Genomic DNA, 24,453 nt, shown 5'->3' with positions numbered 1-24,453 from the left:
GGGAAAACAGTCCTGTTTAGGGGGGCAGCATCTTCCACCAGAGCTAGGCAGTGACCTAGAGCCACAGGCATCTCCAGGCCTGAGGCTCTGCTCCCAAGCCGCCCTGCTGCTCAGAAACAAGGCAAGGAAGAGGGAAAGCAGGCGATTGTGGGAGGGCTGCTCCCTGCAGTGGCTGGGGGGGGTTGTGCCCGATCTCCCTGAGCTGTGTCCCACCTCCTTGGGTCCTTGCAGCCCTCCCTGTTGCCGTGGCACCAGTACAGCTTTCGCTGGGCAGCCGAGGAAGTGCTGGCTCAGCAGAAGCCACGGGGCAGGAGGATGTGAAATTTGGCTGGGAACAGCTGGGCTCGTGCCTTCCCAAGGGCCCTTCAGCCTTTCTGAACTCCGTGACTTCCTCCGCGAGGCCGGCAGTGAGCGGCGCCCGGCAGGACCGGCAGCACGGGTCCCCTGCCCTGGTCCCCTCCAGAGGTAAGAGCAGCTGCGGGGTCCCTGTCTGGAGGGTGGGACTGGGGGTCCAGCAGCACGGCACAATGCTGGAGAGCAGAGAATGGGAGGAGGATGTAGATGAGAGAGGATGAGGAGGAGGAGAGGAACGAGACGGAGGCACCGATGGGCTGAGCGGGTGTGATGGGGACAGGATGCGCCAGCTGCTGATCCTGACAGAGCCAGGCTGCTGCTGGAGGAGGAGGGGGATGAGCCATGTGCAGGGAGCTCCAGCCTCGGTGCAGCACAGGGTGGCAGCCTGCAGCGGTGTGTGCACCTCCAGGGTTTGGGGACACCAGACGGGGGCTGGCCATGGGCACCTCAGACCTCATGGCTCCATCCAGACTGAAAGTCCAACTCACTTTGTGCCGTCGGGGGCTGCCCTGGGGCTGGAGATGAGTCTGGAGCCCATCTCCGCATATCCACCCCTCGCTGTCCTGCAGGGTGTGCAGGTGGGACACTGAGGACACGCTCATGGCATCCAGGCGTTCCTGGTGCATCCAAGCTCCTTTTCTCCGTGTCCTGCAAGCCACCCTGCCACGGCCCCTCACTCCAGCGCTTTCTTTCCCTTTCCATGCTACAGAACATCAGAATGGAGAAGAGATTCTGCGGGCAGCTCTATCTGGCCCTCACCCTCCTCCTCCTGAACCTGGGCTCTGCTGTGGCTGTCGAAAACCTTCACGGCTGCTATGGAAGTCCAGGCCTGCCAGGCATGCCGGGTGTGCCAGGCAGGGATGGTCGGGATGGGCTGAAGGGAGCCAAAGGGGAACCAGGTGAGTGAGCAGGGACGGAAACCACACGAGCTCTTGCAGGGGGGCACCGAGTCCTCCGTGGCTGCTCTGCCTTGGCTTGCAGGATGTGGAGAGCATCGTCTGTGGTCAGGTGGGAGAGGCAGCAGCGCTCTGCTGCCCAAGGGAAGGGGCTAGAGAAGCCTCTCCCCACATCCTGCCATTGACAGTGATTCCCTTTCCCCCCCACCACCTCACAGGTATCCCAGCTTCTTCTACACAGCTCGGGCCCAAGGGCATGAAGGGCGAACCGGGTCCCCCTGGCCCTCCAGGCAAGCCGGGCCCCCCTGGGGCCCCTGGAGCGATGGGAATCCCCGGGGCTGCGGGCGATGTCGGACCCCCGGGCATGCCAGGCAGCTCCAAGCAGATGCAGCAGTCGGCGTTCTCAGTGACGAGGAGGACCAGCCAGTACCCCCAGAAGAACGTCCCCGTGGTTTTCAACAACGTCATCACCAACACCAACCGCGACTACGACACCACCTCGGGCAAGTTCACCTGCAGGCTCCCCGGGGTCTACTACTTCGTGTTCCACAGCTCGCACACGGCCAACCTCTGCGTGATCCTGCACAAAAACCAGAGCAAGATGGCCAGCTTCTGTGACCACAAGACCAACAGCATGCAGGTCAGCTCGGGGGGAACGCTGCTGCACCTGGCTGCTGCGGACGAGGTCTGGCTGGGGGTGAACGACTACAACGGCATGGTGGGCATCGCCAACTCTGACAGCGTCTTCTCGGGCTTCCTGCTCTTCCCAGACTAGAGGATCAGCAGGGCCCACCCCAGCGCCCTGATATCTTCCACCTGCGCTGAACACGCTGCTGGGCTCCTCCTGATGCTCCCAGTGTCTCTGCAGAGAGGGCACCAAGCCCAGCAGCCAGACCCACCCCTCGGTGCACAGGGGGAACGGGCACATCTGGATGCATCTGCACCCAGAGCGAGGGTGCTGAGCTCCTGCTCCTGCTGGCACCGCCATGTGCATCCCCCCCACTAGCCCCACGTCACCTCAGAGGTCTCTCTGTGTTCCTCCCCTCCCCACCTGGGCTGCCTCAAGCTCGGCCAGGTGTCCTGGTGCAGGACAACGCCTTTGCCATGGCCTGGCTGTGGAAAGTGTCAATAAAACCTTCCCCGGTGCACCTGGTGTAGTGTGTGTTGTTTCCTCCATGTCCAACCTCTCTGTGGTGTGCACACGGGTGCTCGTGGCACCCGGCCACCTGCGTGGCATCAGCGTGTCCCCAAGCCTCGCTGGCATCAGAAACTGTCACACCCCACCCACGCCTGGCTTTGCACAGGGGCTGGGGCCCCTGGGAGCCCTGAACGGGATGGTTCCCATGTCCCCACACAGCTCCTAGCAGGAGGGCACCAAGACTCCTCCAAGCAGGGCCCTGATACTCCTCCTTCCCTGCAAAGCCTCAGAGGGGCACAGAGTGCAAAGGAAACACCAACACCACGGCTGGGACATCCTTGGGCTGGGACATCCTTGGGCTGGGACATCCTTGGGCTGGGATATCCTTGGGTTAGGACATCCTTGGGCTGGGATATCCTTGGGCTGGGATATCCTTGGGTTAGGACATCCTTGGGTTAGGACATCCTTGGGCTGGGACATCCTTGGGCTGGGACATCCCTGGGCTGGGATATCCTTGGGCTGGGATATCCTTGGGTTAGGACATCCTTGGGCTGGGACATCCTTTTGGGCTGGGATATTCTTGGGCTGGGACATCCCTAGGCTGGGATATCCTTGGGCTGGGATATCCTTGGGCTGGGACATCCTTGGACTGGGACATCCCTGGGTTGGGACATCCTTGGACTGGGACATCCTTGGGCTGGGACATCCTTGGACTGGCACATCCTTGGACTGGCACATCCTTGGGCTAGGACATCCTTGGACAGAGACATCCCTGGGCTGGGACATCCCTGGGCTGAGACAACCCTGTCACCTCGGGGCATGGAAGCACTCTGGCTTTCCTGAGCCAGACCAAAGGATCTCGTTGTTGTGGAGGCTGCAGAGCCCACCAAAACCCCACAGGGATTTCTGTTGGTGCCACACACTGCAGGGTGGAAAGGGCACCTCTCTGAACATCCTGTGCTTCGCCTCCACAAGGCAGCAGCCAGAGCAGGACTGGGGATGCTTTTCCCATGGTAAAATCACTTCCCATGCACAACATTCAGGAGAGCCAGGGGCATGGGCTCAAGGTGATGGACGCTGAGACCCTGCAGAGCTGTGCAGAGCAGCCTGAGGGGTGCTGGCTGAATGCATGCACATTTCTGCAGCTCTGATGGGTTACCCTGAACTCATCTGGAGCCCCCAACAGCATTGCCATGGCAGGGGGATCCCCCATGCACCCCTGAGCAGGACCCAGGGACCCCGCAGGGCAGAGATTTGGCTGGAAGGGCTCAGGGTGTTATTTGGGGCTGGCTTGTTCTGCTCAGCTGACAACAGCACTCGTGGAGGATCTGAAACTGCCACGGAAAAAGGACAAGGAGCTAAAGATAAAAAGGGGATGTGTCCCAGATCCTTTCACAATAACCCTTGCAGCAAAGTTCTGCTTCCCCTCGAGGGCATTTCTGACCAGCACGCTGGGGTGTCCTGCTCCTTCTCCCCACCTGAGCAGCAAGGAGCTCAAGGTAAGAGCAAGACTGAGCCCGAGGTTCCCCCCGCTGGCAGGAGCTCGTGGGGAGCCCAGCTCCAGCAGGGTGACGGTCACCTGCATCGCTGGCACTTCCCTGTGGCCCGAGGCAGAAGAGAAATGGGCTGGAGATGCTGAGCTGGGGCTGGTGGAGGTCCCTGAGGGGATCCTGACCCCTCCTGCTCCACCTGGAAGAAGGAAAACATAAAAGCAGAGATGGCAGAGTTCCAGAAGGGTGATCAGGGCCTGGGAGGTGCCCTGGGGGTGCTGGGCTGGGAGCCTGTGGATCGGTGCCTGTACCTGCCACACCCAAACCGGAATGGCTGTGGCTGGAGGATCCAACCCACCAACCTCCTGTCCTCTGGCACCAGAGCTTCAGGGCTGGGAAAATCCACCTGAGGTGGGGGAGCTGTGGCTGGGGGGCTGTGATGTCCAGATACCCCAAATGCCTAGGGCACATCCACACCGGGATCGGGGGGAAGGAGATGAGCAGGGAGGGCAGGAAGAAGGAATGGACGGCTTCCCAGGGATGGAAGCGCAGGTGACAGTCCCAGTAAGGCTTGTTAGACACAGAAATGCCCCTGGGATTGAGCAGCTGTGTGACAGGACACGAGGGGAGCCTGTGGGATGGAGGAGGGAGGTTTGGGGGATCACTGACACCTTCAAGGACTGTCCCTCAGACATGCTGGTGGAAGGCAAGGCCCCATCCCCTTGCAGATGATGAAACTGCTCTGGCTGGGTGAGGATTTTACCCTGCAAGTGTGGTCCTGAGATGAGACGGGGAATTTCTCCCGCAAGGGAGCAGCATGGCCACGTTGGGCATCAGATCCCTGAGACAACCTGTCCCAAACATTCACGTGGCTGCAGCTGTGGGCGCTTGTAAACCGGGGATTTAAGAGTGTTGAGAGACTGACAAGCCCTGTCCTGCCCAAGGGTTCTGGTCCTTTGCTTCAGGGCTAGCAGGAGAGTGGGTTTGGCTCTGCAGCAGGACCTTTTCCCTCCCGGATAGTGTAACCCAGACTTGCTTGCAGTCCGAGCAGCTCAGAGTGCCTTCCCCAGCCCTCCCACTACCGGGAGAGCCCCCTGACACCGATCCGTGCTCCCACAGATGTGGACCATGTGGGCCACGCTGATTTGCCTGGCTGGAGGGCAGCTCGCCGGTGCCACCCTCTGCAGGACCTACGGCACGGTCCCAGGCATCCCAGGATTACCAGGGCAGCCTGGCAGCGACGGCAGGGACGGGGAGAAGGGCCCGAAGGGTGACCAAGGTAAGGAGGAGGTTGCAGGTGGGTAAAACATTGTCTTGTGAATGCCAAGAGCAGGGAAAGACAGTGGTCCTGGGAAAGCAAACCCATTTCCACCAGTGTCTTGAGGTCTTGTGGGGTGGGGATGGTGGAGACCCCCAAGGAACCTGGGGAAGGAGAGGGGTTGTTGGAGAGAGTGGGGACGGTGATGAGAGATCTCTGGAGCCCAGGGCAGCTCTTGAAACACGTGGTTTATTGCAGTTCCTTGGTGCAAGAGCTTTGCTTAAGCTGCCAGCCACAGCTAAAAGCGTGCCGGAGCCAAGAGCCCTCAGTTCTTCTTACAATGCATTATATCTCCTTCTGTATCAAAAATTCTAGTTTACACTAACCAACAAGTACAAGACACAAATGCTCCAGAATTTACATGCAGCCTACAGGAACGACTACATTACAACGCTGTGCCACATTCCAAACCCTAACAGCTCATTTCTAGGCTCCTTTTCCCTGCCACCTCTGCAGGGCCCCTCCCCTTGGACCCTTGGCATCCCTTTGTCTGCTAGGGGTATTGCTCAATCAGCAGGGATCTTGCCTTCAGCTACCTCAATCACTGCCTCCCAGCTTGGCACCCTACATCTCAAAGCTGGCTTTAATTTCTGTTCTGCTCATAGGTTTCATGCTGTCAGAATCTTTTGCCAAGCAACCATATTTCTAAGGTTTTCCCCTTTCATCCTCTCCAAGAGGGGGTGGCAGCAAGGTGTGTCACACCCGCCTGTTGGGCAGGGGTCTCCACTGACCCACACCCAGCGCGGGTTTCCTTGCTCGTGCTCCCTCTCTGCAGACAGACGGGGCTCGGCTCTGACCACAATGACTCTCCCTCCTCTTTCCTAGGACCCCCTGGCCAGAGCACAGCAGAGAGAGGGGAGAAGGGACCCCCGGGACCCCCGGGACTGCCCGGGAAGGTCGGTCCCACCGGCATCCCGGGTGTGACGGGCTTACCGGGCACCAAGGGACTGCCTGGCCCCGCGGGAGAGCCTGGCGACTACAGGGTCACCCTCAAGTCGGCGTTCTCGGCCGCCAGGAGCATCAGCTCCTACCCGCGCCGGGATCAGCCCGTCCGCTTCGACCGCATCCTCACCAACCTCAACGGGCACTACGAGAACCGCTACGGCCGCTTCACCTGCCGCGTGCCCGGCACCTACTACTTCACCTACCACGTCACCTCCCGGGGAAACCTGTGCCTCAACATCAAAAAGGGCCGGGCTTCCAGCCGGGGCGACAAGGTGGTGACCTTCTGTGACTTCGTGCAGAGCAGTTTCCAGGTCACCACGGGAGGTGTGGTCCTCAAGCTGGCCATGGAGGAGTCCGTGTGGCTGGAACCGACGGAGAAGAATTCCCTGGTGGGGCTGGAAGGGTCTGACAGCATCTTCTCTGGCTTCCTCATCTTCCCCGAGGCTTAGCCCGCTGGAGCAGCCCTCGCAGAGCTGGGGATTCCCCTGGAAACTCTTTGCTCCCAAACTGGTGCTTGAAGCACGCTGCTGCCGTTCTTGCACAATAAATGACAGCTCTTCGCACTCTTAGTCCCTTTCCGGATAGGATTTGCCTTTTTTCCTCCCAAATGATAATTTTCACATAACCAGGGTGCTGGTTCTCTCCGCCTTGGGTGCAGCCCAGGCTCATTTAGCAGAGCCAGACAGGTCGTGCAGTTCCTGCTGCAGACCAGGATTGAGTATCTCCATCCAGAGCCACCCAAAGGGTCCCAGCCCAGGGCTAAGAAAGCAGGGAAATGCAGATCAGCCTTTAGCAGGGGGCAGGACAATGATGGAGTGGGAAAATTTGGGCCCCTGGGTGCTGGTGGTGGGTGGGGAGGTGCTGGAGACAGTGCTGTGCTGGACAGTCCTGACAGCGGCAGGATCCAGGGACACCAACCTCCCTTGGACTTTTTTTGGGGGGGTGGTGGTGGCAGAAACACCCACAGAAGATGGTCAAAACTTGTGACAAGGTGGGGCAGGTGGGCGTGGGCAGAGCTGGATGCCGTTTTGGGGTGGTGTGGAGGACACCCCCACTACAAACTGCAGCACAGAACCGACACGTCCTGGAGCACAGCCAAACCCTCCCAGCCTGCCCCTTACCAACAGCAGAGCTGTGGAGCCGGGAATGTGCAATGAATTAAAGCTGAGGAGCACAGGGACACCCCTGGTCCCAGGAGAGGGGACAATCCAGCACTGCAGCCCCCTGGGTGGGATGCTGGCAGCCCCCGGCCCATCCCATGAGAGTGGACACGGGGCTTTAAGGAATTTCTGTGGGAGTCTGGGGTTTGAAAAGGTCTGGATGGAAAGGAGGATGATTAAAGGTCTGGGGGAGGTGAGTGTGGTATGGACAGGGTTTAATGGAGCATCACCCCTGAGCTCCTCGGGTTTGCTTGTGCCTTCACACCCCAACATCTACCGACATACATGTAAGTATGTTGAATATGTATATATGTTGAATGGCCCTGTCAGTCTTTTCTGGAATTGGCTAAGCATTTCCACCACCTAGACAGGTGGAAAATGGATTTTCTGGGCTTGTGCTGGACCGACACAAGGTATCTAAACCTGGTGCATTAGCTAAAGCCACCCAAACATTTGTTTTCGGTTGTCTGACCGGCAAATTCGCACCGCTAAAAGCAAGCAAAGCAAAAAAAGCGCAAGCACAACATTTGATTGAGCCCCGTATTTCCCTTAAACCACCATCTAACAAAAGAATCCTGCAATACTACTGATCCCAGACCCGAAGCTCATCACCTTCTGCAGGCGAAACCTCAGGTACGCGTTGGTGCCAGGTGTCCCCGCCGCAGCGAGGGACGCGGAGCGCACAGAGGCTGTCGTGGGCCGCCCGGAGGCTCCTGGCAGGGGCGATTTGCCGGCAGGTGGCACCGGAGACCGGCTCAGCCCTCACCTGGCGGCGGCAGCATCCTCGCCCTGCCGGCGGGGCGGGCACGGGCAGCAGCGGGGGCTCAGCTGTGCCCGCAGCTCCGCCAGGACACAGCGGGCAGGATCGGCCCGGTTCACATCTCCTCCTCCTCCTCCTCCTCACCACCTCTGTGCTTTATCCTGCGCAGCAAAATCCGTGTTTTCCATCCCCCGGGGCGCAGCCAGCCGTGTCCCCGAGCTCTGGGTGTGGCGTTCCGGAGCACCCCCGGTGCTGCAGCACGGGATGGATTTTACCCCGCAGCCACCAACCCCACGGTGTTCCACAGCTGGAGGTGCAGGGCCACAAGGAAAACTGAGCCGGGAAAGGCAGGGGGAGGAGAAAAGGAGGTGTTCAATGCCCAAAGAGGGCTGGTGGCATGCACTGCCTGAGCCTCCTGATGATGCTTTGAGGTTTAACTTCCATGTGTTTCAGGTTCTGTGCTGCCCAGGGGTGCAGTTCTGAGCTCACAGTCAGTGCTGGTAGCTCTCTGCACACAGCAGGGACACAAAACAAATCCTTTTCCTGCTGCACACCAAGGACAACTTTCAGGCCCAAAAGCACAAACAACGGTGGCGGGAGGGAGGAACAAGAAGGATGGGACCTCACAGCCTGGAGCTGGAATTGGACAATTAAACCCCAATGTGCAAATGGACCAAAACTTATAAAACTGTAAGGTCTCGTGCCCAGCCAGCCATTTTGTGACCATTCTTAGCCCACCTTGGGTGCAGCCCTGGCCAGGCCCTGTCCTGCCCAAGGTGGATCCTGGAGGTCTTTCAATAAACACCTGCTTTATTCTCCTGCTCTGTCCAGTCTCTGTTTCAGCTCAGCCTTCCAAGGCATCACCAAGCCCTCAGAAAGGTAGGAGACAGTGTACCAAGGAGCAGAGGTCACTGCCATTCCAAGAGCCCTGAAGGCTGGAAAACGAGCTGGCAGAATCTCGCTGATATTTGATGGAGACAAATGCAAAGTGCTTCTGCTGGCATGGGACAGGAACCGGCAGCAGAAAGCTCTGCAGGATGGGACCCGGGCTGTTGTTGGACACCAAAGCGAAACTTTCTGCCTTTCCAGGTGATGGATATAATAATTGTTGATTTTGGAAAAAGTGTAAAGGAATAAAGCTGGTGTTATTTTTAAAATAGGTGTCTGAGCATTATGAGCCAAAATGGTTCTGCTCCTTGTCACTCCCTTTGGGGTTTATTTTCAGCTGCAGTCCCTCCCCGGGCCCAGCACAGCCCTTCCATCGCCTGGCGGGGCTGTGACCCTCACCTGCAGGGTCAGGCCACCACCAAGGGCAGGGCTGTGCCTGGGCCAGGGCCACCAGGTGCTCGGCAGATGCTGAAGCTGGGGCAGGAGGTGTTTCAAGGTGACCTCAGGAGCTGTAGGGATGTCGGTGTTTTGCTGAGAAGCCGAGGGGTGCTTTGGTCTGTCGGTGCTGGAGGCCACTGAGCAGGACAGGGAGGGAACCTGCTGAACCTTGAGCTCTCCAGAGTGGGTTTTCCAGTGTCTGGTGAGGTATGGAAGCTCCTCCTGACACCTCAACACACTTTGGTTAAACACTGAGCAGCCCAGGCTGTTATTTAGCCTCAGCCATCTCATCACCCCCCTGTCAGGACCACCACAGCTGGGGTGAGACACTCTGTGAGCATCCCTGGAGCCATGGGAGCACAGCTGTGGACAGAGACACCGACAGAGCTGTCAGGGAGTTCAGATAATCTTCCTGCTCCCAGGCACAGAGCAATAGGGACCAGCAAGAAAATCACATGGAGGTTTCTCCTGCATCATCTGACTGGGGCTCTGCAGGTTTTCTGTATTCCAAAGCTCCAGTCTTGGCATAAGCAGGGCTCTGGCAGGATCCAGTGTGGGAAATGGGTTTGCCTGTCAGTATTCACGGAAATGAAGCTGAGCTGGAGGAATCAAAGCCCGACCACGCTGTTTGTCAGGGAGATGGAGCCAGGGATGTCAGTGCCACGCTCTGGTCTAACAGCCCCAGCAAACACCACGGAGCTTTGCAGAGGTGTTGATCTGTTTGCAGGAGTCCCCTGTGCCTGCTATGAGCAGGAGGAGCCCTTCCTGAACAATTCTTCGGTCTTGGTCCTTGCTGGCAGCACCAGCCACAGGCAGGCTGACCCAACAGGGCCCCCTGGATCATCTTCCCGTGCCAGCCCCTCCAAGGAGCTCTTCTCCCACGCAGCTCATGACGCTGCTCCTCAGTGCAGGGAGGATTTCCCTTGGCAGCAGCTCCCTCCTGAACGAGCATTCCCTCCCCTTCAGCCTCCCAGTGTGATCGGGACACGCAAAGCAATCACACAGAGACGAGAGATTTCGCAGGGCAGAGTTGTTCTTCCAAGAGAGCCCAAGGCTGAGCCAAGGCCGAGAGCCCCTCTGCCTGTTTATTTCTTACTTTTTATACATTTGTGGGTCTGGCTGTAGATTGGCTTCTGGAGTTTTCACCTCCCAGCCTCAGTGGCCAGACCAACTGTCAGTTACATTTGTTTTCAGGTTAGAAATATGCAAACAAAGGACAGAGAATGAAAAACAAAGGATTTGTTTATGTTACATGTGTGAGAAAAAGTGAAAACTGCTCCTAATATTGTACAGTAGCTAAAAAAGTCTGACTCCATTTTATGAACAATCAAAAGGCTTTAAAAAACTCAGAAAAACCAGGGTGACACCCCAGCTCCCAGCCACAGCTGGCGATGCTCTGCGCCGTCTCTCTGTCTTCAGGCCAAGCTGTGGAGTGAAATATCAGGGGATTTTTGCTCGTGTTCTTCCTTCCCTCCCCTTCTCCAAACCGTAACATCAGGCAGGAGCTGTACGGGAATCCCGGCGTGGGTTCAGTGCCCGGCTGAGGTGCTGGAGTGCTCTGGGCAGAGGGTTCTGATGGCACAGGCATCACAGGCGGGCACAGCCAGCGGCAAATCGCAGCTCTGGTGGATGCCGAGGCACACACGGTGGTTTCGGTGTCAGCAGGGTGGGAGCTCCCTGCGTGGGTCCCCTGGGTGCGCTGGTCCCACTGCGGGGTGGTGTCAAGCCCAGGGAGACTCCTGTGGAGTTTGATGCAGCACAAACCAGTCTGGGACGGGACGGGGAAGGGAGTTCAGGCATCAGCTCCAACCCCAAATCTCACTTCAGGGCTGCCGCTGAGTTTGTTCCCCCCCATCCTCAGCCAGGCTTGCATTTGAATTTGAATGGGAAGGAGCAATTGCTTCGTTTGCCTGGAGCAGCACAGCCCGGCTTGTCTCCCACTTAGAGGAGCGCGGGGAATTCCTGCTTTTCCTGGCCCTCTGCAGGGACCGGCAGCCGGGAGGCTCTGGGCTGGCTGGCCACCAAGGAGTTAAATCCCAGCCCCTTTTTCTTTTTTTTTTTTTCGTTCCTGCTCTGCCTCCTTATGAGGAGCAGCCTTGGCGGGGCTGCAGAAAGGCTCTTTCTTTCCCCGGCAGATCTCTGGGAATGAAAAGTCTGTGTTCCAGATATTAAATTACTCATAAAATAGTTGGCGTGTCCCCGAGGCGGCTCCGCACCCCCCCGGCCCCCGCCGCCGCTCTGACGGGCTGCTGATGTGCATCTGCATGTCACCTCCCGCTCCAAGGTCAATCTCTCCAATTTAAAGCAGCAACGTTGGAAAGCAAACCAGATTTCAGCCGGAATTAGCTTCAAACGGAACGTTCAGGGGACTCGCGCTGGGAGGGGAGCGCAGGGGAGGAAAGATCACGGAACCGCGCTGGGGAGGGGGCGATCCTGCGGCTGCAGCCCCCCGGGAAGGGCACCCCACGCTCCCGGGCTCGATGGAGGGGCTGGGATGCTGCCGGGACTGGACCAGGCGGGAAAAGATGCTGCCGTGGCTGGATCCGGAGGCGCAGGGATCCTGCCTGGGGATGGATGATCCCTGGGAATGGTGTCTGGGAATGCTGCCTGGGGATGGATAATTCCCGGGAATGCTGCCTGGGGACGGATGATTCCCGGGAATGATCCCCAGGAATGCTGCCTGGGGATGGATGATCCCTGGGAATGATCCCCGGGAATGCTGCCTGGGGATGGATGATCCCTGGGAATACTGCTTCGGGAGGGATGATTCCCGGGAATGATCCCCAGGAATGCTGCCTGGGGATGGATGATCCCTGGGAATGGTGTCTGGGGATGGATGATCCCCGGGAATGATCCCCGGGAATGCTGCCTGGGGATGGATGATCCTCGGGAATGGTGTCTGGGAATGCTGCCTGAGGATGGATGATCCCTGGGAATGGTGTCTGGGAATGGTGCCTGGGGATGGATGATCCCTGGGAATGATCCCTGGGAATGGTGTCTGGCGATGGATGATCCCCGGGAATGGTGCCTGGGGATGGATGATCCCCGGGAATGCCGCCTGGCAATGGATGATCCCCGGGAATGCCGCCTGGGGATGGATGATCCCCGGGAATGCCGCCTGGCGATGCTCCCGGTGATTCCTAATGCTGCGGACTGGGGTGGATGCGGGCGGGGGGATGGGAGGAAGGGCTCAATCCCGGCTTTCGCAGCTGTGGCAGCCTCGGCAGGTGCCCCTGTGTGCGGGGGAGCCCCCGCCCGGACTGCCCCCCATGCTCCCCTGCAACGGGGCGCGGTGCGAGGCGGGGCCGGGGTTTCCATGGGGATGTGCGGGGTGAGGAGCCTGGCCTGCTTCGGCTCCAGGCACAGATCGCCCGCACGTCGGGGCTCGGCTCCTTCCGCTCCGCTTCCCGCTGCCTCCCGCCCTCCTGCGCCCGGCTCCGAGCGGCATCTCCCGGTGCCGCCCCGGCACAGCGGCGGAGGGGATGCGGGACGGGATTCGGGACGGGATGCGGGACGGGATTCGGGAAAGATGCGGGGCGAACCGGTGGCAGCACGGCCTAGGCCTGCCTGGCCCCGTGCGTGTCCTTAACCCCTTGAGGGATGCGCCGCGATGAGCTCGGGTTTGTCCCCCACCCACCGAGCCAGGAGCCGAGCGGGATGCTCTGCTGCGCTGAGGAGCTTCTGTCGCTCCGGGGTTGATTGTTCCGATGTTATCGGGGTCCTCTGTCGCTCTGGGGATGCTCTGCCGCGATGGGGATGCTTTGCCATGGTGGGCATCCTCTGCTGGGATGCAGGAGCGGGCTCTTGGCAAAACCCCCAAACGGAGGCTGGAGTTGTGGCAGCGCAGGTCTGGGGGAGCCTCGCACATCCCTGCTCTCCACTCCAAAGGTTTTCTCCAAGAAAAAGGAAAAGCAAACGGTTTTTTCCTTCCGCTACTGTCTCCCGGCAGTATCCGGGGATAAATCAGTGACACACCCACACCCTCCCCGGAATGCCTCCGTTTCCCCGCAGGGGGAACAGCCCTGCTGTGTTCCACAGTCCTGTCCCGCCTCGCTGGAGCCGTGTGTGGGCTCCAGCCCCCAGTTTGCTGTACAGGCTGAGGTGAGCCCCCAGCCCCATCCTCACACAGGGCGGGCTGGAGGCTCACATTCACTATCACCCACCACAAACCACACAGGCAGCATGCAGAGCACGCTTCCAGCACTCAGGGCCAGAGCCGTGCACAGGCTGGGCAGGGGTGGAAGAGGCCAGGACTGCACTCAACAGCTTCACTCTGCCCTAAAATCCAGCATTTAGACACAGAAGGGGAAAAAAAACTCAAGTAAGGCAGCTTGGAGGCCACAGAACAGCAAGGCCATGTGCAGAAAGGTCGCCAGGGAAATGTGTGCAGCTTGCATGGACACATACCTGGAATTCCCATCTGGTTTTTGAACAAGGGATATTTGTGAGCCTGCTGCCCTGGCTTCCTCAGGAGGAGCAGGGGCTGGAGCTCTGGGGTGAGGGCTTGGGTGGCAGCACCCCAGGGGCTGGGTGGTGCTGGCCCGTGCTCCCTTCTGCTCCCATGGAGTGCCAGCAGAGCCTGCCAGGAGAGCTTTGGTCTGGAGGTGCTGGCACGGGCAGTCAGCAAGGTGACAGGAACAGCAATGGGTCATGGGTGGCATTTCCAGGGGAGCCAGAAGAGAGCTGGACAACCCTGCATTTCCATGGGAGAGAGCTGGACAATCCTGCATTTCCATGGGAGAGCTGGACAACCCTGCATTTCCATGGAGGGAGCTGGACAATCCTGCATTTCCATGGAGAGAACTGGACAACCCTGCATTTCCACGGGAGAGCTGGACAATCCTGCATTTCCATGGGAGAGAGCTGGACAATCCTGCATTTCCACGGGAGAGCTGGACAACCCTGCACTTCCCTGGGAGAGAGCTGGACAATCCTGCATTTCCATGGAGGGAGCTGGACAATCCTGCATTTCCATGGAGAGAGCTGGACAATCCTGCATTTCCACGGGAGAGCTGGACAACCCTGCATTTCCACGGGAGAGCTGGACAATCCTGCATTTCCATGGGAGAGCTGGACAACCCTGCACTTCCCTGGGAGAGAGCTGGACAACCCTGCATTTCCATGGAGGGAGCTGGACAATCCTGCATTACCCTGGAGAGAGCTGGACAATCCTGCATTTCCATGGGAGAGAGCTGGACAACCCTGCATTCCCATGGGAGAGAGCTGGACAATCCTGCATTACCCTGGAGAGAGCTGGACAATCCTGCATTTCCATGGGAGAGCTGGACAATCCTGCATTTCCATGGGAGAGAGCTGGACAATCCTGCATTTCCATGGGAGAGAGCTGGACAATCCTGCACTTCCATGGGAGAGAGCTGGACAATCCTGCATTACCCTGGAGAGAGGTGGACAACCCTGCATTTCCATGGGAGAGAGCTGGACAACCCTGCATTTCCATGGAGAGAGCTGGACAATCCTGCGCTTCCCTGGAGAGAGCTGGACAAGCTTGCATTCCCTGCATTTCCATGGAGAAATCTGGACAACCCTGCTCTTGCCTGGGAGGGAGCTGACAACCCTGCACTTTCCTGGAGAGAGCTGGACAATCCTGCATTTCCCTGGAGATGCACCCCTGCCAAGGGCAGCATGGCCTGATGTCCTCTGCTGTGTGAGGTGACCCAGTGTCACTCCTGCAGCCTGGGGGTGTCCATGAGGGCTGGGCAGAGCATCAGGCTCTGGGAACGTGAGGGCTTTGTGCAGAGTTTTGGCTCCTGGAGACCCCCAGGCACCAGCAGTGGGGAGCCCCAGCAGCTGCTGAGGCTGGGACTCTGTTCCTGTAAAGATGCCTGAGCTCTGCAGAGCTCCAGGGGGGTCCTGCCACTGGTGTCACCAGCTGCCTGCGCAGGAGCATGGCCCCTCAGGGCGTGGGGGAAGGACGTGGGTCACCCTGGGCACCTCCTCCCTGGAGACAGGCAAGGATCAGCTGGCCCTCCCCAGCACTGGACGGTCTCCTGGGGTGGGCAGGATGGCCAGGAGTAGATGGATTTCTCCATGGGGATCCACCACAGTTGCTCCAGCTCTGTCCCCAGGCTCAGGATGAGTCTGGGCAGTTCTGTCTCAGTCCTTCAGCCTCCCGCTCCATGGCACAGCTCCCTCAGGAGAGCAAGGAGCTGAAACCATCGCTGCTTGTTCACACCTGTGTCCTCACTGAGAAGGTAAAGAGAGGAAAGGAAAGCCTTTTTCAAGGAGAAATTAATGCCAGGAGAGTTTGGGAAATGCTGTAGGAACTCTTCCTGCCCAGCTCCAATATGCAGCCACCAATAACTGTCCCAAAATGCCATGGAGAGGGATACTCCTGGCATTAGCCAGGCTGAGACCTCAGAGGACGACAGAGAGCATGACTGAGAAGGAAGAGGTGACCTGAAGGTTACACAGGAGGTTTGTCCTCCTCCTTTGGACAGATTTCATCATCCTGTGGCCCCCAAAGGACGAGATCTCTCATGTTCTCTGTGGTTCTGTCTCCATTTCTTTTTCTGCTTTTCCCCTCGTTTTCTTTTACCTCTCATAAAATCCAGTACAGGAACATTGGATGTGCCTGAACCTTGTGCACTGGTGACCCCAAGGTCCTCCACCAGAGCACTCGAGCACCCTGAGCCCAGAAAGGCAGAATCATCAATTTATTATTAACCCATTTTGGTCTCTGTGACTCTGGATTCTACATTTATTTCATTTCAAAGCTGTTTGTGTGCTGGGTTTTATTTACATTTCTCTCACAGCATTAAAAGGTGGGTGGGCTTTTCCCTGACCCTGGTTTGGCTGTGGCAGCTCTTTTGCTGCTCAGAGGGACTGGAGTTACTGCCACAGGAGACAGGGATTGTCCTCCAGGGTTTCCTTTTGCAATTTTCATCCTCCAGCTGAAGATCACCCTCATCAGCTGCACGTCTGGCTGCTCACAGTGTGGCACAGGCTCTGGGCACAAGCTGGGAGTCCATGGAGGTCACAGCTGCTCTGCTTCTGTGCAGGGCCACCAAAGCCACCTCCTGCATCCCTGTTCCTGCTCTCCCTGCCCTGCTGTCGGCGTGCTCCTGAAGTTCTCCCTCCCTGAGGCACCCTCAGGCGCATCCTTCCTGCATGCCCTGTGTGCCAAGGCAGAGCATGACCAAATGCTTTGTGTTTGGGGAGAACTTGTCCCATCCCCTGCCACGTGCAGGGGCACCTTTCATTATCCCAGGCTGCTCCAAGCCCCATCCAACCCGGCCTGGGACACTTCCAAGGATGGGGCAGCCACAGCTGCTCTGGGTGCCCTGTGCCAGCTGATCTGCTGCAGAGGAGGCCGTGCAGGAGAGGATTTGGGCTCCATGGTCCCTTCTGGCTTGGGACATCATCCATCAGCAGCTCACGGTCCAGTGGTGTGGGTGCTCTGGAGTGTAGTGAGCCCTAAGAAACGGCTCTGAAATGCTGCAGCGGGGACATCAGTGACCAGCTGTGCTCTCCAGAGTGGGTTTTCCAGCGTCTGGTGGGGAATGGAAGCTCCTCCTGACATCTCAACACACTTTGGTTAAACAGTGAGCAGCCCAGGCTGTTATTTAGCCTCAGCCCATCACCCCCCTGCCAGGACCACCTCAGCTGGGGTGAGATGCCCTGTGAGCATCCCTGGAGCCATATCCTGTGCTTCATGGTCGGTGCTGCTGCCAGCACTCTGCCTGCCCTGGAAATTCCCCCAGGCATGCCCTGAGTGTCCCTCATCCCTGCCCCTGACACGGGGGCGTGCTGAGCACAGACCCACAGAGGACAAGGTGGGTGCGCTGCTCCGTACCTCCATTTCCAGCCCAGACGTCTGCTCCGGGGGCCCTGAAAATCCGAGACGAGGCCCAAGGGTTCGGGCTGGGCTGCTCGGCATCTCGGGGCTGCCGAGGCTGTTGTGCAGCTCGTCTGCGCTTCCCTCTTCATACAAAGGGCAAAATGCCGCAGCGGGAGGCGCCGCGCTCGAGCCAGGAAAATCCAGCCGGAGTTTTCCTCCTTCCCTGCCTTTGCCACTAGATGTCATTGGAAAAGCAGCGTTGCCACCTCCGTTCAGCTCTCCGGGACGGGATTTCTTTGGGGGGGCGGTTAGCAGGTCCTTCACCCACTGCTGGACGCGAAGCATCTTCCCAGCCTCCTCCTCCTCCTCCTCCTCCGTGGCTTTGTCTGTCTGCAGAGCCTCTGGAAAAACCATCGCCCGAGATTCAGGGTTCAATGGACATTGAAATGCAACTGAAACCTTTTTTTTTTTTTTAAATTTTATTTACTTTTTTTTTTCCCAGCGCCTGGCTAAGCCGCCCGCTCCGACCCTCGCAGGAGGGAGCCGCTCGTCACCCGCTCTCAAAGGGGCGACGCTGTCACGCCGGGACCCGCGGCACCTACAGCAATATGGTCCTCTCAAACGAGTCGGACAAACAAGGCCTTTATTGGCACTTTTCTTTTCTTCTGGAGTGGAAGAGAGAGGAGCCGGGGGAGAACTCGGGGGCGTCCCACCGCAGCGGAGCAGCGCACAAAGGCTGGCGATGAAAGGGGCACCAGCAAATCCTCTTAGGGGCTTCGCTGTGTGCACAATTCATCCCCCGGCCCCATCTGCCGGGGGGGATCCCCGGGAGCGAGGGGGGAGAGGGGCTCTCCCTGCCCCGCGCCGCCAAAAGCGAGCGAAGCGCATTCAGGGGAGGGAGAAAAGGGATGAAAAGGAAGAAAAGCCGAGGCACGGCCGTGCAGAGGGAGGGGGATGCAGCTCTGCCGGGCAGGGGGGCTGGCTAATGGGGGAGCGGGGGGACAGAGCTGGGGGGAGGCTGTGGGAGTCCTGAACCCCCCTGGGTCTCCAGGGATGAGATGGGAGCAGGGAGGGCACGGAGAGAGGCCGGTGCCTGTGGGCAGGAGAGCCGGGCTGGGCACAGAGGAACATCCTCCTTCACCATGGAGACCTGCTGGGAGCTGCTGCGGCTGCAGCAGGACGGGGGTGACCTGGCCAGGTGGGCAGCTAATGAGCTCATAGCGGTAACTGATCCCACGCGAGCTGAGCCAAGCTTAACAGGAGCAGGGTTTCTTCCCAAGGCAGGGGAAAGCCAGGGATATTTCAGTCTGGTCTGGAGGAAACACCTGTCCCTCCCCCGGCAGGAGGTGCTGAGTCAGTAAATAACACGCACTGATACCCGGCTCTTGGTGCTGCAGGGTGGCAAATGTCCCTTCTCCCCTTTGCTTCTTCTTTTTCCTGCCCATCCTGCATTGGTGAGCACGAGGATGTGTCTAAACCAGGCCAGTCTACACCAGGAATTCTCTCCCTGCTCCCCCAGGCTCAGAGCAGCCCGCCTGAGGTGCTCAGACACGGCTTAGCAGAGCCAAAAGGTTAGGTCAGCGTGGTGGGAGTTTTTGGACAGCTGACCCAGAGGAGCTGGGAGCCCTGCCTAGCCTTGGACACAGCAAGAACAGAGCCCAAGCAACTTAAGCCCAGCCTAACCCACCTGGGGGATGACTGATGTGCTTGTCTAGTGATGCCAAGGACTTGCACGCTGCAGCACCGTGGGGCACTGGGGAGGATGGGATGTTCTCTCATTTGGGCGAAGGATTTAATTACTGCAGCCAGCCAAGGCAGCTTGTCTCTCCTTCCAGCCTGGAGCAGGTCCAGTACAGGGAGTGGTCCTTCCTCTGGGGTGGCCTGGCTCCAGGAGCCCTTCCAATTCTGCCTGAGGTGGTTGGGTCATGCACTGGGAGATCATCTCCTTCCTGCAGCTGGGTGGGGGTGTCAGGGAAGGAGGACAAAATGCTGGGGAGGGGAAGAGGATCAGGTTGTCGCGGCTCTCTTCAGGAGCGGGGCTGAGGTTGGGATGTGGCTGCTTTGGGCAGCCCCATCAGGGTCCCTGAGGCTTCCCAAGAATGCAGGACTGAAGTGGTGGCAGCCAATTCTCACCCAAGGAGCTCCAAAGCAGCTCCCAGGCCCTGTGATGGGGTTGGATAACAGCAAGCACATCCATTTTCCGCAGGCTGCTGCTCCCTGCTGCGCGCAGAGATGACTCAGGAGCAGGTCAGGTAACTCCTGGTGCCAAGCTGGTGATGAAGGTCAGACAGTCTGTGCGAGGTGAGGCAGTGTGAGACACCAAACAGCGACAGCGCCGGCGAGGGGAGGGTGCAGGGCACCGCCCCTCCAGAGGCCACCACGGGCCACCCACAGCAGGCTGCTGAGTGACGCCGTGGGAAGGGCTGTGCAGCACATCACCTGAGCTTCTGGTGACATCTCAGGCTCTGGGCACTACCCACGCACCCAGCCAGGTGCCAGCTGGCTCCCAGCACAGCCCAGGCCCTTCCAGTTGTGGTGGGAGAGGTCCGTGGGAAGGGCTCAGGGGTTTGGCTGCTGCGTGTGACCATCAGATAACTCTGAGCTGTGGCTGCACTCGGGAGAGCCAGCTGGAGCAGTTCTAGCACAGGCAGGGAACGAGTTGTGTTCGTCCTGCCCGGATATTCCAAAAATTCTGTGAGGTGCGTGGGAGAAAGGAGGGGTGCAAGAACATCACCAATGACCCCGCTGGGGATCCGGCATTAGCGCAGGGAGCAGGGAGGGGATGCTGAAAAAGCAAATGAGGAACATGTGGAGGACATGGCACTCCCTCACAGACCCTGACTGACCATTTCTGCTCCGGTCACCTTCACCCTTGTCCCAGCCACCACTTTCTCCTCAGCAGGGAGGGCTTGTGATGCCCCAAGGAGCACAACAAACATGCTGGTGAAAGGTGCTGGCGTGGATTTACTTTCCAAAGCATGCAGGCGTCCACATGCATCATGGCCTCAGCTTCCAGGGAAGCCTCCTCATAACAGAGCTGCAGGAGGGTGAGGATTCCTGCCCTGGAGAAGGTGCTGGTGAGGCACAGGGCTGCCCAATGAACAATGCACCAGGAGATCCTCTCTGACGAGGGCAGTGTGAGGTGTTCCAGAGTGAGTTACAGCTCTTGACACAAAGCACCGCCAAGGGAGCTTTCAGAGAATCACAGCACGGTTTGGGTTCAATGGGACCTCAATGGTCCCATTTGTATTTTGTTCCATCTCCCCTGCCGTGGGCAGGGCAGGGAAAGGCACTTTCTACTCGACCAGGTTGTTCCAAGCCCCACCCCTCCTCCTGCCCATCACCCAGCCAGGAGCACTTGACACATGGGAAAAAAGGGTTCAACACTCACGCAGGCTCTGGGTTGGATTTTCTTGCCTCTGGTGGAAGGCAGCATATGTGATTGGTTTTTTTACTTCTATTATTCTGAAGAGAGTGCTCTGAGTGTCTTCAGTCCCCACCAAAGGCACCAGACACATTTTGATGGAGCTCATATCCTGTGGCAGGGAGCTTCTGGGCAACAACACGGTGCGTGAAAGTGTATCCCTAACCAAAAAAAAAAGAAAATAAAAAATCAGGGATTGCATCGGAAGACCTCAAACATCCCCTGTCGGAGGCCAGCAGAGCCTCTCAGAGAGCAATAAACGCTGCTGACATTCTGCCGTGTGTGGTTCCAGCAGGATGTGGGAGGCTGAGCGGGGCCGGCGTGCCAGGTGCTGTGCTGGCTGACGCTCACACACTCACACACGCTCACACACACACGGCAGGGCGCTCCGATCCACGCCAGGTGCCAAACGCAGGGTGCCTGATGCTTCCCGACAATCCCCCCTCTCCCCTCGGCCGCGCCGCAGCCTCGCCCTGCTCTCAGCAGCTCGCACAGCCTCCTTCCTTGCACTCGCACGTATTCCTCTCCTCTTGGCTCTCCTCCCCTTCCTCTGGCAGGCCTGGAGCTGCTGGGAGGAGCAGCTCCTTCCCAGGGCTGCTGGAGGTGGGTGGGATGGGCTCCTGCAAGCAGCCGCAGCGGTCTCCGCGCTGCCGGGGGATTCTCCGCTTGCGCTCCTGCATCCGCGCAGGGCTGGGCTGACAGGGACACGGTCCTGCAGGGCCGGAGCCCGGAGCAGGGGATGGGAGAGCTGTAATTGCAATCCCAGCGGTTTCCGCGCTGCCTCGGAGACGGACTTGTGGCAGCTCCTGGAGATTTCTGGCACTGGCCGCGTCCCTGTTGGCAGCGCTCCTCCCGCTCCGGGGCCGCTGTTTGCTTATCTAGAGCCATGATTTAACACAGACGCAGGAACTCACACACTCTCTCCCAGTCTCTTTCAAATTACTTTATTGCTTCCTGTCAACCAGCCGAGCATATCCTGTTAATATACAATCCCCAACGAGCCGTTTTCACGGCATAATCCCCCTCGGGCAGATAACACGGTTCAGCTCCCGCAGGATGCCAGGCTCTGCCTGAGGATGCAGGATCCCAGCATCGGGCAGGTATTTTCCAGCAAAGTGGGGCTGCTGCCATGGTTGTTGTTAAAGATAAACCCCTGTGCTGTGAGGGACGCTGGCTTGCTGCCAGTCCCGTGTTGTTCCCTGAGTTATTCCAAACCCTGGTGACCTCGCTCAGCCAACAGCAAGTGCTGTCCCATGGTGGATGGCCGTGAGGGTTCCTGGCGCTGGAACCTTTCTCCCAGCTCTCCCATCCCTGCTCCTGAGATCTGTGCTGCCGCAGAGATAGATCTCTATCCATCTGCTGCAGTGGACAGCAGTAGGATCACAGAATCATTGAGATTGGAAAAGACTTCCAAGATCATCAAGCCCAACTTTTGACTGAATACCGTGTCCACTAAACCATACCCACATTCATATCCATATCCATATCCATATCCACATCCACATCCACGTCCACGTCCACATCCATATCCATATCCATATCCATATCCATATCCATATCCACATCCACATCCATATCCATATCCATATCCATATCCATATCCATATCCATATCCATGTCCATGTCCATGTCCACGTCCATATCCATATCCATATCCATATCCATATCCATATCCATATCCATATCCATATCCATATCCATATCCATATCCACATCCACATCCACATCCACATCCATATCCATATCCATATCCATATCCATATCCATATCCACATCCACATCCATATCCATATCCATATCCATATCCATATCCATATCCATATCCATATCCATATCCACATCCATATCCACATCCATATCCATATCCATATCCACATCCCTTCAGGTTGTTCCTTTTGCTGCTGCACCATCTGTGTCCCAGAGAAGGTCCCTTCAGGAGATACCCATCAATCCTGGAGCTGGTGGGAATATCTATGGTCCAGCATCCTGCAGTGCCATCAGCACTCGGTCAGGGTGGACGTGGCAGGTCCTGGGATCCCTCTCGGGGATTTCCTGGAGCCCCAGGTTTCTTTACATTGAGTGAGTGCTGGAGCTGACAGTGTTCTACCATCTCCCACGAGGTCCTGTGGACTTCTCAGCACCACTTGGAATGTCCAAAGCAGGACATCTGCCACTGGTTTCTGATCCGCCCTGCTCAGGTTCCTCACTAAGATATCCGTGTGTCCTGACGCTGCATTTGTAGGACATTCAAGCTTCTCTGCCCCATCTGGTCTTCTCCAGCCTCCTCATGGGCTTGCTGCCTAACCCTGATGTCCATCTGACGTGCCAGCTGAGCCAATGCCCTCAGCAGGAAACTAAGAAAGGCATTTTCAGAGAAAATCACCACGATTTTTGGTTCTTTGGTGTGGAATGTCCTGAAGACCAGGTGACTGTGGAGCCTGTGCATCCCCTCTGTCCTTGTCCTGCCGCTCCTGTGCCTGTTCTGCACAGAGGCAGCAGGACAGATGGAAGGACGGACACCAGGGCTACTGACTGTGTGTGCAGCTGGGCTTTCGGGCTGCTCCAAAGGCAAGCAAAATGGGCAGATGATAAATTTGGCTTCAAGGTTCACCCTGCTCCTCTCAGCGCTGCAGGCACTGCAAGGAACAGTAGCTCAGGCCCAGAGAGCATCCCTTCTCCCTGGGAGCAGAGACCTGTGCTAAACCTCCCTGACAGGATTCACTGCACCTTCTGTGGGCATTTCTCCAGCAAACACGGGGATTTCAGCACTCCAGGGGCTGTTCTGGCCCCTGGTTTCCAGCTAAAAGCCACAGTTGCTGTCTCTGCCTTGTCATCCTCCATTGGCCCAAGGAAAGGGAACATGTGTAGCCACATGATGCAGCTGCAGCATGACATATGGCTGCATTCTTGTGGTTCTGTTTCCCAGGTTTTCCCTCGCTCCTGCCCTCAGCACAGTTTTATTGTCTGAAGTTGTTCCTGGAAGTTGAGGACAATCTTGGTGCTGGTTGTTGGTTTTACTACCAGCTGGATCCTGCCCTCAAGTACTTGTGATTCTCTCTACACTTAACACCTCATTAGCTGGAACATCCACTTACGGAGCACAGCTTTGCTGTCTGAAAAGAAGGAAAATCCTGTTTGACTCAGACGTTCGCACAGATCACTTATCTCAGAGACATCTCAACAGCCGGGCTTGGAAATTGAGTCCAAATTAAAAACCAGTTGAGAAGAAGTATCTGTCCTCCCAGGTAAATCAGGGACTGATTTATTTCCTCCCCAGCATTCCTGCTGAGCGGTGCATTCAGCACAGCGCCAGCCCAACACACCCCTGCCTCCGTATCCCAAGGATGTCGAAGGCTCTGTGCTTGCTGTGCTCCCAGGGCTGGAGCACCCACGAGCACCCATCAGCTCCCCTCAGAGCCATCTCCTGCTCCCCTTTCTCCCTCTCACGGGGCCCTGTGCCAGCTCCTGCTGAAGTCCCCACCCCAGCACTGGCACAGCAACTCTGGCTTTTGACATTCCCAGCTCTGCAGACCGAACAAAACACACCCGGGGAAAGGAAAAAGCGAAGTAATCCCGAATTAAAGATCTCTCAGGTGCACGAATGCGGCTGGCAGGGATGTGCTGGAGGTCCCCACGCTGCTCTGTGGATGTGTGCTGCCCCTGCAGTGGCTCAGTGCAGAGGTTGGAGTAGCCTGTGGGACAAGTCTCCAGCATGCACAACATCTCCCGAGGGGCCAGGAAGGATTTTAACAGAAGAAAGGCTGGGAGGCTGTAGGAGTCCAGGAAGATCTGTGCTGATGACTTTCCAGCTGTTTTAATCTCCATGGACTTCCCTGCGTGTTCT

At 57.9% G+C, this 24,453-nt stretch overlaps 2 protein-coding genes across 3 annotated transcripts; both read left to right on the top strand.

The window, feature by feature from the left end:
- The first annotated feature begins 335 nt into the window (after positions 1-335).
- C1QC (complement C1q C chain) lies at positions 336-2,390 on the top strand. 2 transcript variants are annotated; one of them, XM_040084568.1, is made up of 3 exons: positions 336-465; positions 1,064-1,253; positions 1,469-2,390. In XM_040084568.1, exons 2-3 carry the CDS (start codon positions 1,073-1,075, stop codon positions 2,023-2,025), a joined length of 738 nt encoding a protein of 245 aa, XP_039940502.1. In that variant the 5' UTR covers positions 336-465; positions 1,064-1,072; the 3' UTR covers positions 2,026-2,390. The 2 variants fall into 2 exon arrangements, with proteins under 2 accessions (XP_039940502.1, XP_039940501.1); XM_040084567.1 differs by lacking the exon at positions 336-465 and having other exon boundaries at positions 1,055-1,253.
- Positions 2,391-3,780: 1,390 nt separating this feature from the next.
- Positions 3,781-6,703, top strand: C1QB (complement C1q B chain). Its single transcript, XM_040084551.2, has 3 exons — positions 3,781-3,887; positions 4,998-5,157; positions 6,022-6,703. The coding sequence occupies exons 2-3, from the start codon at positions 4,998-5,000 to the stop codon at positions 6,588-6,590; spliced, it is 729 nt and encodes a 242-aa protein (XP_039940485.1). The 5' UTR covers positions 3,781-3,887; the 3' UTR covers positions 6,591-6,703.
- Positions 6,704-24,453: the final 17,750 nt, after the last annotated feature.

Source organism: Hirundo rustica, chromosome 22 (genome assembly GCF_015227805.2).
Source record: "Hirundo rustica isolate bHirRus1 chromosome 22, bHirRus1.pri.v3, whole genome shotgun sequence".
Lineage (NCBI taxonomy): Eukaryota > Metazoa > Chordata > Aves > Passeriformes > Hirundinidae > Hirundo > Hirundo rustica.
This window is presented reverse-complemented; position numbering and strand designations above follow the sequence as displayed.